Here is a 17,401-nt window from a genome sequence, read left to right as displayed (position 1 = left end):
ACAGGGCAGTGTTTTCACATCGGGCACATTGAGATTAATATTAATCGTGCGAACATCTCTCAACGTTTCTTTCCCCGGTTCTTTCGGAAGCTGCAAGAATTCCAGGGACTCGAATCGAAACCTAGACCCGAGATAAGAACGCGGTCAAAGTTCGGCCAGAAGCTCGCTCCGGGTTTCTCGGGTTCGAAGGTATTCGCGCTTCGGACGTCCTCCGACTTCGTACTAAGAGCTCTGTTGTACGTTAAACTTTGTCGAACGCTTCTATCTGCGGGGACTTGGCCGGTTGAGCGGCTTCCAGCCTTACAAATAACTCGTTTGAACCGAAACTTTCATCGATCGACCAACCAGTGGATGGGGGGGGGGGGGGCTGGCAAAAATAGAACTATTTATATCCGTCGACGAGAATTCGTCCGATGACCCGAGCCCGGTTTCATCCTCGATTCGCGTAACCGGGTTGATAATTCCGGGACGAAAGATCGCGATAAGACGGTATCGAAGTCGAGCGTCGTACGACGACGAGGTCCACCCCGATTATTGACAACCACCCCCTAGAACAGGCTATACGAGGGGTTGGAAAGATCGCAGAACGGTCGAGGAAGAGAATTTCGACGGTAAGGGATGGTAGGGGGGTTGGTAGACAGGGCAGGGATGTCTCGCAGACGGTATTCCCGGTGAAATATTCGTCGGCAGTAGTACGGCGAGGAAAATTTTGTGTACTTATCGAGTTATGTACTCGCTCCACGTTCGTCGGATGTATCGAGCCAATTTAGGTGTCTGCAGCCAGATCGCCGCGTAGGAGGGGCTAAAGGGGTGGGGAAACGAGGCCAGAACGGGGCGGAACGTGGAAGAGCCGATTTCTACGTCAATATTTGCGAAACATTACGCTACGACGACGCAGCACATATTCACGAACCGAGCACGAACGAATCCTGACGGAGGCGCCTCGAGCATCCTGCGAGCCTCCGCGTTCTTCCCGGGACGCCTTCTTTTTCATTCTCTATACGTTGCGCGGGAGAACGGAACCGCGAATTCCGCGTTATCGAATCATCGAGCACAGATAGACTCTCTAACATCTACTGTTCGTGAGCCGAAAGATGGTCGATGAGTGTTCACATCCCTACTCTAGATTATACTGCGTTGGTTCTCTCTCGTCACTACGCGTATTCTCACTGTTCGCCGCTGTCGATTCTTGGGATATGTATAGTCGGGATCTGGAAAGATGACTCCTGGATCGAGGGGAATATACTGTCTGTTCGCAAAAAGAAGGCTGACGAGTGTTTACATCCTCCCAAAGCGTAGAAGTACTCACTCGTCAGCCATTTTCCAGTGTACGGACAATACCTTCCCATAGACCCAGGAGTTATCTTTCTATCTCCCAACTATATCCCACGGTCTTCAACGAATGGCCAATAGCGACAATGCGCGTCACAGAGGAGAGCTAGTACACTGTAACCTAAAGCGTAGATGTACCGTCAGCCTTTTTCTCACGGATGAACAGTACATTCCCCAAGAGCTGTTTTTCCATCTTCCAACTGTACATACGTCTCGAGGTCGGCGAGGAAGATAGACAATGTCCAATAGTGACACCGTGCGCAATAATGGAAGGTACTGGTAGACTGTGGACCAGAGGGGGGATGTAAATACTAGTCTGCCTTTTTCTCGCACAAGAACAGTAGCTCACGCGTGGAATGTCTCACGTAGAGCATCGTTCACGCAATCGATTGCAAGAATTCGACCAATCGAGGCAACACGGGGTGAAGAACGAATGGATTGCTTTTCCGTTTACTTCCGTATCCACACGTTGCTCCTGGGTAAATCGTGCTCCGTCCATGAGCGCACTAGAGGCTGTCGACGCGGCAAAGAAATCACGCGATCGATTTGGGAACGGTCAATGCCGGCCATTAATCTTCGGGACATTCATTTAACCGCGCCGGGGCTGCGCTACCACCTCGTCTACCCCTCTCTCGTTCAATTTCCCACTAATTACATTCGTATTCGAGAGCGGAACTGGTTGTGGCAGCCGGTTACACCGGGCAAGCAGACTGCGAGTACGGCCAAACAGGTGGCAATACTCGTTGGAAGTCTCACGGGTCTTCTCGCGGGGAACTAACGTGATTACCGGCCGTGTTTGGCTACCCACCTACGGTTCAAGTAACCGATTGCACCCGAACGTCGATCCAACCGGCTCGTCGACCTCCTTCTTTCGATCCAAGCGAAATATTCTCTTGTCCGTCCTAACTACCGGATAGATTCGGGAGAGATCTACACCGTTGAATCGGGAAACATCGGATCGAATCGTCAGAGCTATCATCGTGTTGTACGTTGAAGTTTGGACCAGTGCAGTTGAAGGATTCCGAGATGAACCTGCGCGAGTTTTTTGGGTTCAAGATCGTTTCGAGATAGCTCGGTATAGTGGATTCGATATTGTATGGAGAAGGTATAGATTTTCTTTTGGATATTTATGTATCTTGGTCAAAGACTTGTAATCTTTGAGAGTTAGTATACGAGTATATCGAGGAACATCAATCTAACCGTCTTCATTCTTGTCGAATCAGAGAACATTGAACCGAATCGTCTCGTGCCAGGTGACAATTTTGATCTATGAATGCATTCGCTCGGGGAACTACGTTGAATGTGAACTAACTAGGTGGGTGGCTAGGGGATTTCCTGGTGGATGTGAAAGTTTACCGAGCGAAGGTGTCAAGGTTGTTTCAAGGTCGTTTAGCGTCGATACACTCTTTCCAACTCTGCGGAGAAAGTATACCTTCTCCGTTGGACATTTATTTTCTTCCGCACTTTCGATCATTCTCGAGATCTCCCATTAAATTTCTATCGTCGTGGCCCTCGAAATTAAAACCGATCCACCTGTAACTTTCCGAATTCGACTGTGCGAACTCCCTAGGGACCTTGTACTTCTCCCCACGTTGATCCCTTTTCCAGGACCCCGGCCGGGGATTCACGCGGCTTAACGAAGCTTTAAGAAAACAAAAGAGAGTATATACAAATTAGGATCGAAAAGCGATTAGCTCGGATCCCATTTATTTAATTCGGATGGTTAACGAAGTTCCGGGCGCGCCGAGCCGGAATTCGGTTCCCCGGCTCTGGTATCTAAATTATGCGAGAGCTCAGGTTCCTTCGAATTAACAGGGATTTCTTTCGACCGACGTAATTATGCTCTACCTCTCTGGAATCTTTAACGTTTCTCTTGTCGGGATCGAGTGTTTCCGATTTTCCGGAAAACCGAGTAATCGTCGGACATGCGAGCTGCAAGAAGCTCAGGGATTCTCTCAATCCCATATCTAGCTATCCGTTGGGCACCGGAGCTCGTTTCACGAGGGTACTACTTCGTCTCGAGACCCACCGGGGGAAAGTTCTTGGTGAAACCGGTGTGAGGGAGGGGGTTTGGGGTGGTGGAGATGGCGTCTACTTGGAATAATTCGCGTAGTTAGCGGCTGGGCGGTTTATCACGCCGCTGGTGACAACGCTCTCGCTCGTTCGTACGCTCCGTTGGCTCGCGAGCCTGTTGTCGGCGCACGCATAGTTCAGCAAACCGAAACCAAGATCGTCCCAGACACGAAGTAAGCGTTGGCCTACAAGGAGTCCCACGAATGTTCCGCAAACCCGACTCGACGTGGCATTCCTGCGGACCGGTCCTTGCCCCCTCTACCGATGATATCGACCCCACGACAACGTCTTCTCCCCATGGCGTTGAATTCGTTGGTGCTCCGAATTCTCAAGAGACCTGAAGACTTCAAAGAGAGGATTCGTACTGCTTTTGTCACGTATCGATTAACCGGTAAGGTTTTCAGGGATTCGAAGGTCACAGAGGCGTCCGTGATCGACAACTGACGCTCATGACTGACATCTGACATCTGACGCCCGTGGCCGACATCTGACGCTCGTGACCAACACCTGACGTCTATACGCGATGCACAACTGGTCGATTCCGTCAGATGCAACGCGTTTCGGATAAGTATCCCGGAAATCGACGACTCTGTCCGTATCGCGAGCGAAGAAAGCAATTAAGGAGCGACGCCCTTAAACGACAGGGGGTTTCCAGGGAAGTTCCCGTTTAAGAAGCTTAGAAGTTTCCGAAAGTCAGCGATTGCTTTCGTTTCCGTCCACCTTCACCCTCTGTATCTCCCTCGCAGTGAAACTTCTCTCTCAGTTTACGCCTCGGTATCGGCGCGCGCTCGCGAGTACGGAAAAGACCGACTTTGATGTACTTTTCCTTTTGGTTCTCGTCGGAGAGGCACGCGTACTTCCTCGAGCGAATCCGGGCCCGTGAGTACGGAATTGGATAATTATTCGCATCGCGATAATCGTATTTTCACCGAGCACACCTTTTCGATACCCCCACTACCGCTGACTTCCGAGGCAGAAGATCGTAAAGTGGTTTGTAATTTTCCGTAGCTTCTCCCGCGCACGCACCGGTCCGCCTCTCTCACGGGCCCCTTAATCTTTTTACCCGGGAGGTAGCGGAGCGTGTACGTTTTCCAAGATTTAAGATGTCTTTCCCTTTATTGCGCGCTGCAGCTGTTTTAACGGACGATCGTCGAGGTCACCCGTTTCTCGCGCACACGTGCCCGCACCGAGTGCGTTACGAGCTCCCCAGTTGCAATTACTGCTACTGGGAGTAGTGGCGGAGTGGGCGGAGTATTTTTCGGGGGATCATGGATTTTACGTTTTACGGAAGCTCGCGTCCGAGCTTATTTCATGCCCGCTGGACCTCTCGGGAGGATATGATGCACACGTATCGACCAGAGCCCGGGACAGTCTCAGCGTTGGGTAACTCGCAGTCGAGGCATCGAGGCGGTTCTTATCCGACGTTAATCGGATACGGTAGTTTATACACCCGAGAGCTTCTACCCCGACACTGAATATTGTTCGTTTCTTTTGAACTTTGGCTACCACCTCGTCGTTCGAGCAGGTGAATAATTATTCCCTCGTCTTTCCATTAGATGGTCTCATTTTTGGATCGACGGAGGATCGTTTACACCGATTTATCGTCCAGGTACACCAGCCGGGGTAATTTTAGATCCTAGATTTATTTCATTAACCGGGTAAGATGCACCTTCAGCGTACAATATAATTCATAATAAGAAAATAATATCTTTCGCAACTGTTCTATCATAGTAATATTAATAGTAACAACGAACTTAAAATTGCACAGTGATTGCAATAATGGGGTAATTTAATAGACCTCTCTAATAAGATCCTGGCAACGTATGAACATCAAGCTCTGCTTGTAGTATTTATTCGTTTATTAATTATTACCTGATTTATGCAAGCGAACATGCTGTATGCTCTGTGTTGCTTTCGTCGAAATTATTCTAGGTACAGGTGGGTTCAAAAGTACGAGCAATTTGATACCATGACGCTCCGAGGATAGCAGATTCGGTAGGGATAAGATACCTGAGCAATTATAGTCATTGATCCGTATGGAATTTTTCATATAAAAACGGACATAAAAATCTAGACTGCGTCCTTAATATCGTACTAATTTCTACGAAATAAAGATGGACAGTTCTTCGATGTTTTCTAGATATTTTAAGCGGAGGAGAGACAGGGGGAGGTTAATGCCCCAATCAACTTTCGAAGTTGACAGCGATCGATGACACACTGCGCTATTTTCCGAAAATGGTACGGAACGCTCCCCCCCTCCTAACCCCAAGAAAGAGTGAGAGAGTCCGGATTTATGTCGAGGTTATAAATTCATGCGATTTCGCGGATCGTTTTCTCGATCTCGGACCCCGTTCGCCAGCCCCTTTTTAACTCTTCGTACCCTCCCCCAATCCCCCCTACCCTGTGAAACTTTCTAATCAGTCTTTACTCTTGTCGCATTTCGCGCGAGTTCCCCCGTCTTCCAGCGTTTTCGTTTCATTGCCTATTTTCGCGGATGAAAATTTCAACTTCCTCCCAACCACTCGCACCCCACAAGTGTCTACGAACAGTTCGCAATCGCGAGAGTTCGTTCGATCTCTCTTTTCTCGCGTTCTTCGCTCGAGAAGAAAGCGAACGTGTGGTATAATCGTCGTTTTAATTCGATTTGCGAACACGGTCTAGGCTCCGCCCCCTTCCATCACTTCCAATCCCCTCTCTTTTTTCGTGACCAGATCATTAGCAACTCCGCGGAACCGGAGCGTCGGATTATCGAAAGTGAGTAGAAAAGAGAACCCGGTACAGAGACAGGAGTAGAAGTACTCGGTATTCAATTTATACGGTTCGCGAGAGGACAACGCGCGAGCGAGCGAGCGAAGCGGAGCGGAGACGAGAGGAGAAGAGCACGGGGGTTAATTATCCTCGCCACAGAGAGGCTCGATTATGTACAGCTATCCGGTGGCCAATAGCGCGCAGCCAACTTTTTTTTCTCGCGCTCCTCGTTCTACCCTCGCCTCTCCTGCCGCAGCCCCCCACCGCCCCCTCTTTTATTCCCCAGCCGCGCTTCTCCTCTCTTACTATTTTTCCCCATTAGTCGACGCGTAGAACATAACCCTACACCTGCACCGGCTGGAAAAAGGGTTGCCGACCTCGGGACAAACCATCCCCCCTTCTCTCGCATCCTCCCCCCGGCCCCCCTTTCATTCTAGTACATGCGCGCAGAGAAGCGTGTGCGCCGTGTAAAAGCCCGGAAAAAAATTGCTGCTCAACGCTTTTCAAGAGAAATTGCTGCTTGTTGGAATAAAGAAGAGTTATTTGACGAGAGACGCCGCCGATGTCCCCCTCATCACTGTTGGCGGTGTGGATTTCTTTCGATCTCGCGCGCTTTCCACCTCTCGGGTTTTTTTTTCGTCTTGCCGGAGAATCGACACGACCCGTGAACGAACTATAAGATTTGCCCCCCTTCTCTGGCCCCCCTCCCACTTGTAGCGTTCGTGGATTTCTTTCGATCTCGCGCTCCCCTTCTTCCGTAGTTACTTTCTCTTCTGTTTCTACAAGGGGTAAATACAGCTTGGGAACAAACTAAAAAATGTACTCCCCCTTTCTCTGCCCCCCTCTCATTCGTGATATTTATGGTTTTCTTTCGCTCTCGCGTTTTCCCTTCACTTAGTTATTTCTTTTCTTGTTTCAATGAGAAATCAACAGGGCTGGCGAACGGAGTACAAAATTTGCTCCCCTTTTCCCAGTTTCTGCCCCCTCCCCCTCCTTCAGCCCCCTTGCAGTGTTTCTAGACCTTTTTCGATCTCGCGCAATTCTCGATCTCCGTTTCTTTTTCGTCTCGACGAGATGTCGATACGATGCGCGAGGTGAGAATTTTTCCGTCCCCCTTGCCCCCCTGTCCCCCTGCACAGCCACCAGGCGAGAAGGAATCGTGGAGAAGGTAATCGCGCGATCCACGGGTAACCACGCGGCGCGGGATACGCACGGTTAATCGCGTCCTATCCCGGGGAAGAGATATCGATTCGTGGAAAAACGTCGGGGACGATTTTCCACGGGGGCGAACGCGGACAGAGATTTTCCAGAGGAAACGCTAATGCAACCGGAAGGAAGGTGCGGTGAAATATAGTCAGGCGGGGAATAAAACGAGAGCGAGCGGAGACGAAGTAGCGAGAAACGGTCTAGCGAAAGGTAGGGGAGGGGAACAGAAAGGAGAGATAGAAAGAGGACGGGAGGGGGGAGAGAAGAGAAGGTGGAATCGGAGGAAGAGCGAAGCGGAAGAAGAGACAAGAAGCGAAAGGGAGACGGAGGTTAATTAAGGGAAAACTTAACGACGGGGTTTGTCCAGCACCGGTCCATTCCTATGCACGACTCCCCCCACCTCACCTCTTCCGTCGACCGACTTTGACTCGAGTTAACGCCGAAAGTTCCGTCGTGGATTTTTGAAATTCTAATTCGACCGCCGTCTAATCTGCTCCTCCTCGGTTCTTCCCCGTGCTGCACCCTCTCCGTTCCTTACTCAAACCCCTCTGCACGTCGGGGCTGCGACACGGCGCTCGTCTCGGACACGAACACGCGAGATTGTCTCGCGTAGACAGCAAAGCGGGGTGGCACCGCGACGAAAGAAGACTGAGGAAGCAACCGAGACGATATGCCCTTCCTCCTACCTCCTACGTCCTCGTGGAACGACGCGACGACACCCACGATCTGTCTACAGGTCGTTATAAAATATTTGTCTTCACCACCGACCCCTCTTTGAGGACGGGAGAGGCTCAGATAATATTTAACATTGCTTCTAAAAACGGAGAATTCCTTGAGGATATTTCTGAAAGTCCTCCGGATGGTTGTAGGGGGTTCGGTTCCGTCTTGGACGCGAACATACGAGATTCACTCGCGGAGACAACAAAGCGGGGTGGCACCACGACGAAAAGAGACCGCGCAAGCAAATGAGACGATCTGACCTTCCTTCGATCTCATATGTCCTCGTGGAACAATACAACGGCACCCACAACGTGTCTACAGGTCGTTCTAAAATATTCGTAATCACCACCGACCCCTGTTTCAGAACGGGAGGTGCTGGGATAATCTTTAACATTGTTTCGAGAAACAAAGAATTTTTTTACGGTATTTTTCAAAGTCCTCTGGATGATCGTAGGGGTTGGTTCGGTTTCTCTCCTGCAGGAGGAATCCACAGTCTTACGGAACACCCTGTATATACCCCGCGAGCGTACGAGCCCGCACACAGTCACCGACTACCTATAGAAGCAGAACTAATTGCACTGTATTTAATTAAGCCGCGGATTATTTCCTTAACGAGGGCAGATCTCTATTCTTCCTTCCTACCACTTCAGCGGCAGGCTTCGTTTCAATCTTTTACAATTTTCCATCTCTATTTCTACACTCGAGGCGGGAGGACGGGGTCTCGGGGAACCACTTCTCTCGCTTTCGAATGCCTCGCGATGCGAACGATGATTTTTTTTTTTGTAACGATCGCGTCGTACCCACCCCCACACACTCTGGTACGAACGAATCCAGCAGTCGCGGGGTCGTCGTGTATTTATCTTCGCATCGTTTACAGCGAGGAATAAAGGGTCGACGGCGACACGCGTCGTCGTGGCAATCGGAAAACTAATATCGCGGCGTCATTCACGTGCCGGGAATCCGTTCCGAGTGATTCATTAAACTCTCGTGAAGCTCGTACCCCTTGCCTGTAGCTTTTCCAACGGTTCTCGGACCTTGTGGATGCCAATCGATTGAGCTCGACGATCTTGAGAACGTTCGGCGAGAAACTGTCTTTTAAATGCTTACACCAATGTACAATGTCGTGAATGTATATTGCGCGTCGTAAATCTATACTGTACATCGTGAATGACCCTTAAGGTGAGTGACAGCAGAGATATGGAAGAGAACTACAGAAATGTGTTGAAAACGAACGTGGTGTATCACTGAGAAGATTTGTTTCATTCTCGTATTGTCGAGCGAGCGATGAACTCAAAGATAAAAAAATTGGAGAAGATCAAAATTGAACCTCACAGATGTAATTTTCTAACTTGGTCTTCGGGTCGTTCTGGATCTAGCGAATGTCTAAATGGAAGAATCAGTCGCGAAGAACCAAAGGTGGGTGCCTAGTTCCTGAGAGGATCATGACTATGCGTGAAAAGGTCGAAGGTCACCTTGGAGACTTACATAGGAAAAATTAAAAGTCATCACCTCGAAGGAACGATAAACACACCAAACCAAATGCACCAGGTTAGATATTCCACCTTGTTAAAAAACCTACCAATATCTGTCTACAGCAACAACTAGAAGCCAAATTGATCGACCAGTGCCCGAAACCGTGCACTTCCGTTATTGTTAAATTCGTCAGGCGTTTGGGTCGCAAGGTCCATGGCTAAGTCCTGGAACAAGCGATTCCTTGGAAAATCGAACGTCTCCTGGTCTCCCGAGGTACTCGATTTTCGTCCGCAAGGGGCTTCTTTTTCCGTTGCTGGGAAAAATAAGCCCGCGGGGCAAAGGGAAACTGGATCTCCCCAGTCCCGGCAACGAAGTTTCCGGCTCTCGTTCCTCCGTTCGTTCGTGGAAAGAAGTCGGAGGTCGGTGGAAGCACGTTACGCGCGTATCGGCGGCTAGTATCATCGGCGATAGGGGAGGAGCACGATATGAAAGAAAGGGAAATGACCGATAAAAAGGTGGGCCGGTGCGGCGCGGCGGAAGGACGCCGGTTACGAGGGAAAATCCAGTGGACGAACGCAATCTAGGAACTCTTGGGAACCAATCTCCTCTGATGAAAATACCTCGCTCAAAGCGGACGGTTCTCCAGCCGGGCCAATTTCTTTCGTGACTCTTTTTTGGAATATCGCGCACCCCCTCTGTTCACCCTGCTACATTTTCCCTCCGAACTGGAAACAAGGGTGTCTGGTGACTTGGTAGCGACCTGGAGCTCCTTGAAACCGGACTGGGGGAATTCAACGACGACGCGGGATATCGCCCCGCCCTCTTCTCTTCTGGGCTTATTACCTGGAAGCTTCTCACGATAGAAGGGAGCATAGTCGCGGAATTCGCGCGCCCAGGACCAACGCGTGCAATCGCCTCGCGGGTAAAGCCGAACCAGATAAAGATCGAGCAATTCCACGTTAGCCCGGAGGTCTTCCTGGAACCTGCACTGCGACATTTATGCCGTTCTCACCCTCTGCCTTTACCTTTTCCTGCCTCTTTCCGTCGTTATCCCTTCCTCCGCTCCTCACCGTCGCTACCTTCCTCGAAGCGTTTCCTTTCATTCGCTGTCTCCGTTTCTCCGCTCGCGCGACCGCCCTAACCTCGAACCGATGGGTTAGGGAACGAGAGAAGGTACGGGATTGCCGCCCGAAGATGGATTCCGGTATCGAAGGATCGGAGCCAGGATTTTCCAGGTTATATTCCTGCCGCAAGCTATACGGGATATCCCGAGGAGATTCGAACGTACTCCGCCACCGACTGCTTTGAAGAGCACCCATGAAAGTTACACCCCCCCCCCCCCCAACCTCAACCCCCTTCGTGCACCTCACCGTGGACTTTATGATCGACTGCCGTCCTCGTGACTACGCACGCCCTCTCCGCTACATTCTCCTCAGGTACGTTCGCTTGGAATTTGCACCGAGAATTATTTATTTATTAGATTAACTACGTAGGCAAACGGGCCGGATAAACTCTGTTAGCAGGGTGAATACGCGTCGTATCTTTGAATCGGATTTGCGTCGCGAGAATCTCGGTTCTACTTCAAGCCTACCTGGTGGGAATTCGATCGCGTCGAAACCTTGGTCGAACACCCCTGGTGGGGTAGTTTCGTGATGTCCTCGAGAGGGCTTCGCGAGTCTCCACGGAGGAGTCTTTAACTCGCGATCACGTTTCCAGGATTTATCGAAAAAGCGTAAACAGCGCGGCCAGGGACCCCGATGGAACACGTCCACGTGGTGAGTGTACGGCAGAGAAGGGAGGGCGGAGGGATGAACAAGGACCGGTAGAGGGGAGGAGGGGTCGCGGCGCGTCTTCGATTGGCTCATGCATTTTTCAACAGTCGCCATTTGTTTGATCAGACTTAGCGCCCGCTGAGAACTGCACTTTTCGCTCCGCGCTGGGTGTGACGTCGTCTCGTCCCCCTTCTCCGCGACAACGACGACTACGCGCGAGTCTGATAAGTTGAGCGTGTGTTTGTGCCCTCCCGTGCCCGTGGAAACGCGCGGAAATGCTCGACGAGCGAAAGGATGCTAACGTGTTTGACTGCGAGCTTCCTCTCTCACTCTCTCTCTCTCTCTCTCTCTCTTCGATCAACCACCTTTCACTCCTTCTTAGGAGGATCTGACGGAATATTATATTGGCCAGGCAGATTGTGATCGGAGGAGTTCTGTGAGTATCTCGTTCTCTGGAAATGTACAGTTGGGAATTGGAAAAACGACTTCTGAGAAATGTATTGTCCGTGTGCTAGAAGAAAGCCGACGAGTGTTTACATGTGTGCTCTAGGTTACAGTGCACCACTTCCCCCACTATTGCACCGGATCGGTGATAATACGCATCTCCTTCCAGAAGTCAACATCTCAACTCGTCACAGTGGGCGCGCAACGGCGAAACATCTGCTCCCCAAAAAAACGAAGAAATCCACCATTCCTGAGAACGTACCGTCGGTTCATCGATTTTTTCCCCGCAGCGTGGCGCTTGTCCCCCCTCGCCGCTCTCGAAGAGGCTAATACGACGTTCGAGGGTCCCTTTCAGCGAGCCGCTAAATTTGTTTGACACCAGAAATTACGACGCGCTCTTTTCAGGGGCCTGGTAAAAGCGTTGCTTTCATCTTGATTAAACTCTTCCGGCGCTCGCCGCTTACTTTCCCCTTTCGGGGACAGATGAAGGGCTCGTCGTTTCGACGATCGGACCCCCGTGAGAAACGCTCTCGAAAGATCGTCATCCCGAGAAACACAGGTGACTTACCGACGACGGTGAGGTTGTAGCGAAAGCTGCGTGTCTGTCCCTTTCGGAAGTCCACCCTGCACCTGTAGGTGGCCGCGTCGTGCCTCTTGATGTCCTCGATCACGAGTACCGCGGGGCTCGGGAACGTAGTACGAAAATACGCTCGCGGCCCGAACACGCCCGAGTCCGACGAGTGTTGCGCTTTGGTCACCGGCTTCTCTCGGGCATCGATCCTGGAACAGACGAAAAAAAAATACCCCCGGGTCAATAAAGAGGCCAGCGACGCTTGTTTACCCGGCTGTAATTGTCGTCGCCGGGAACAATGGGGCACCGGGTGGTGGACCCCCACTTCGACCCTCCAGTCGGGAAACGACAATTGGAATTTATCGAAAGGTCGCTCCGTAACTGGTTAATGTAATATAAATGTAATTCGCCGGTAGGATCGGTAAATATGCGATAGTTCCATCGAATGGTTATTACGCGCCGATTCGCGATCGATTCGCGAGCAGACGCTCCGTCAAGGGCTGTGTTAACGTTGATTCACAACCTGGAGTTCTCTAATTCTCGTGAAACATCTGTGTTATGGATTCGTAGGCAGGAATTGGGAAAATTCTCTGAATTTTTACTAAATCTTTTAACCGTTTTAGTTCATCTACGTTATAAGCTCGTAGACAGGAATTGGAAAAATACTTTGAATTTTGGCCAAATTGTTTTCTAAACTTTTCTTGGCACAGTTGGTTAGTTGATAACATGCACTACTTTTGAGTTTTCAGTATATATATGAGCGTTTACCGTGAAGGGCGTCCTCATCCAGAGTACGTTGAAGTCATCAAAGGTGTCTTTCTAATAATCTTTTGACCATGATAAGTGATCGATTAGTGAAATATTTACATTAGAGGCTTGTAGACAGGAATTGGAAAAATATTTTGAATTTTGATTAAATTTTTTTGTAAGATCTTTTGACGGTGATCAATTAGTGAAATATCTGCGTTATAAGCTCATAAACAAGAATTGCGAAAATCCTTTGAATTGTGATTGGTTTTTTTCTGTGAGTTCTTCTAATCATGATAAGTAGTCGATTAGTGAAACATCGACGTTATAAGCTCGTAGACAGGAATTGCGAAAATCATCTGAATTTTGAATAAATTTTTTTTGCAAAACTTTTTGACTGACAGTCGATTGGTCAATAACATGTAACACGCGTGAGTATTCAGTATATTCGTATGAGCGTTTATCGTGAAGGTTTATCGCAAACAAGGTACATTGAGCCGTCAAAGGGTTAATTAAGCATTTGTAACCTCGAGAGGTTTGTGCTGGCACGAGCGTACACAAATACGCAATCGTTTATCGTATATTGCGTTATGTACATATACATGAAATTCTGTACGCTCGGATAGATACATCATCTGTGGAAAGTTCAAAACCTCTTTAGTATACTTTACGGCGTAATTACCGGAAGGTGACTCCAACTTTGTTATTTTAATCCGCATCTACAAATCGTCAGTACACGAGCAATTATTATTCCCTCCGTCGGTGAACTCTCTGTTTTGTCTACAAATGTCTGTGTACATAGTTAATCCCCCCAAAGCGTATATTCGACGCTCGGGAAATACCAACGTTGGAAAGAACTCTCGTGGAAGCCGCTAAATGAACGCTGAAAAAGTATTTCCCGTGATACGATCTAAAAATAAATTCAAAAGATTCTCAGAATCGTTCGACGAGTGAGCAAGTCTAAAGTGGTATATTTCGATGAAAAGTTTATTCGAGGAGATAAAAGCGAAATTATTTTATACCGTTATATCTGCCCGAGTCTTCGTATCTCGATCTCGATTACCGAAATAGAGTGAGATGTTCTTAATTAAAAAAAATTAATTTTCTATGAATATTCCTTGACAAATAACCGACAAATGATTCCGCGTATCTCCATCGATATTCGGTTCTGTTATTATTACTCCCACATTACTCGATTACCGAAGGTTGGTGACACTGTAATTCCATCGAGTAGCTTAATCGTTGGTTTTTATCTAAAAGTGTCGTACGTTTCTAATTGTTTAATTTATGTTCTTTCCGGCACTAATATTCCCACACTCGTTTTCGGCGGCGTAATTCCATCGACCGGTTTCACACGGACTCGTTTCGGAGCGTGAGCACGTTCAGCGCGAATAAACTCTTCAAAATCGTGCGTGGTCCTTCGAGAAGCAATTAGTCGACGCGCGTGCAAATTCCTTTGCAAAGTCCGAGCCTGAAATACTCGACCACGGACATTCAACGCGCTGCAGCACGGAAATTCCGTTCAGCCACGCGAAAACCCGACTAATTCGACTCCGATGCGGGAGCCCTCGGCCGATAAAAATGTATAAAGAGGCCGACGAAACTTTATCGTTTAATCGTTTTTGCGGACTTTCGTTTCTACAGGTCCTCTCTCCGGTCTTTCTTTTTCTCTCTCTCCCGGTCCTATCCACAGCGCGTTTGTCGAAAATCGGCCAGAAGTCTCGAGAAAAGCGGAAAAGAGATACTCGATACCCGGTTGTTCGCATTCCCGGGGACTTCCGTGGAAACTTCTTGCTTCTACGCTTTGTCTTTGTCGTTCTCGATTCTCGTTCACCGCCCCTCCGTTCCTCCCATGCTCGTCGGTCGTTGTTTTTTCTTCGCCAGAGGGACGCTCGACTCGCACGGGGGAATCCCAAGAATTCGCGGAACGGGCCGCGGTATTCGATATGTATGTAGGAAACGATCGCAATTTCCGGCCAATGAAATTCGAACGGAGCTGCTCGCAGAGGTTTCATTGTAAGGGACCCCATTGCACAGAGGGAAACACGGAGGACAGTCGAGAGAGAGAGAGAGAGAGAGAGAGAGAGAGAGAGAGAGAGAGAGAGAGAGAGAGAGAGAGAGAGAGAGAGAGAGAGGCCAGCTCGCTCCGAAAAGTCTCTTTCGCTGCGATTCGTCGAGCTTCGGTGTGTTCGTGTTCCTCCGTTATAGCTCGTCTACTAGAGAATATAATTATTTCGAATCGATGGAATAATTATCCACCGACGGGGCTTGCTGCAACGCGCGACCGGCCAGAGATAACGCAATTAAATCGCAGCCTCATTATCCGATATTTTGTTGCACGGGTATCTCCCGTTTCCGATTCGAAGAAAAAACTAGCGCGCCATTGCGCGCCGTACCTGTGCCGATTATGCACGGAAATAATTGTCGAAACCTGGGTCAAGCGAAACGCGGTTGTCGTATTTGCGGAAATTCCGCGCCAAACTTCACGCAAGAAATCTTGATTTTTGCGATGTTAAAAACAGAGGAGGTATATTGTCTTACTTTTTGCTCGGATTCGGAACCAGTAGTCATTTTTTGGTGTTTTCTTTTAACTCGAGAACATCGTGGGTATCTTCCGTTTCCATTTCGGAGAAAAATGTACTGTTGGTCCGTGAGAAGAAGTCCGTCGGCCTTCTTCTCACGTACGAACAGTATATTGCGCACCATATCGGGTGATTACGAAAATAATTTTTATAATTAGAGCGAAACACGTTCGAGAAAATTGCGCACGAGCTTAATGGGAATTGAGAGATTGGTATCTCGATTTTTTCTTTTCTCGTTTTCAAGTGCAGAAGAGTTACACAGTGGTGTCTCGATTATTGATCAAATTTGTTGCTCGGAGTTATCCCCTTTATGTTTCTTTAACTCGAGAACTTGGTTCCATTGTACTGCGAGCATTGTCCTCCTCGAGCGGTCTCTATCCGACAAGAAATTCTTTACACATGCTTCGTGTATTGAAAACCGACGATCCTGATTTTTGAACATTATGCGAAGCACCACCGTGGCAGAATTTAGCTCCGAGAGAACAGCTTGTAACACTTTACACGACCAGCGTGTTATTCCCCACAGGCCTCTTCGCCTTTGTTACCCTACTACGGTAAATTCTCGTTGTATGATCGTCAGATTTGATTCGTTGTACGATCATCGAGATCCTCGTCAACCAGGGGAATCCCCATTGGAACCAGCGAAGCGTGAAATACGACACGAGCCGCTGGCTACTTTGTGAGAAACCGTCGGCATGCATTAGAAAATTACAGACTTAATACAAAATAAAATTCCAACGATTATTTACGAAAATATTTCCAATGAATCAATACGATTTTTAAGAAACATTAAAGCGATCTTCCTACCTCGATAAAAGAACAAAGTTTCTACCAAGCGTGTTTTCATCGAAAACTTATTTTTTTAATAGTTATTTTCATAAGTGAAAAATCTTGTTCCTCACATTTCAGATTTTTTTAAAGACCTTTGGGCAATTCAATGCACCTCTTTACAAAAAAAAAAGCACAAATTTATAATAAAAAATCACCTTCCCAATGTTACACCATCGTTTATTACCATCGAGTAGAAAGTGATCCATCTCCATTCATTCTAAATACAAAAATAATATAAAGCTCGCCTTCGAGGAACAACCTTGATAAATCTTGAGAAATCTAAATTACTCGCTCGGTTTTTGTCACATCAAATTAATTCGCTAAAAATCCCACCATGATTTTTCTCGACGGAATGCTTATTAGTCGACGATTCCTGCTAATCAAGCGTCATTATAGATCGGTAACGAGAACATTCGTATTGCGTGTCTTAATTACCGAATTAACGGACCGAGCACGTGAAATTGGAGTACTCGTTGTCCGCGTATGCGGTGCGAGTAATAATAATAATAATAGTAACCGGGGCCGGCGCCAGAGGGACACACGATCGAGAGATAAACCAACGAAGTATGCGTGTCCCGTTCCGTTTCGCGGCGAACTATTAATCAAATTTTGTTCGTGCGTTACACTCGAATCGCGTCGTAGCGGTTTTTGTAAAAAATCCTGCAATTACGTCGAACCGTTTCGTTTCATGAATTCGACGAAAATTTCGAATACTTCCCACGGAAGTTAAAATTGCAATCCAAACAGGGACGAAGTATGAGGGGGAGGGAGGGTTTATGGGGGGTGACAATTTTCCACCAGGTGCGATATTCATTAACGAACGTTGACGGTTGAAAAACCGTCCGGATCGGTGGTCGTGTTATGGGTAATGAAAAACGAAGACGTAAGTGGAGAAAGATGGA

The 17,401-nt window shown here is 48.3% G+C and overlaps 1 protein-coding gene across 4 annotated transcripts in view; it reads right to left on the bottom strand.

Annotated features, from left to right (window-relative positions):
* The window catches only part of LOC143146164 (kin of IRRE-like protein 1), a 445,694-nt gene that overhangs the window by 101,042 nt on the left and 327,251 nt on the right, over window positions 1–17,401 (bottom strand). For all 4 annotated transcript variants that reach the window (XM_076310177.1, XM_076310180.1, XM_076310178.1 and 1 more), the window contains one exon: window positions 12,337–12,548. In XM_076310177.1, the coding sequence (XP_076166292.1) occupies window positions 12,337–12,548 (212 nt within the window). The remainder of the gene's footprint in view (window positions 1–12,336; window positions 12,549–17,401) is intronic.

Source organism: Ptiloglossa arizonensis, chromosome 4 (assembly GCF_051014685.1).
Source record: "Ptiloglossa arizonensis isolate GNS036 chromosome 4, iyPtiAriz1_principal, whole genome shotgun sequence".
NCBI lineage: Eukaryota > Metazoa > Arthropoda > Insecta > Hymenoptera > Colletidae > Ptiloglossa > Ptiloglossa arizonensis.
The sequence above is the reverse complement of the archived record's forward strand: the minus strand, read 5'-3'. Positions and strand labels throughout refer to the sequence as shown.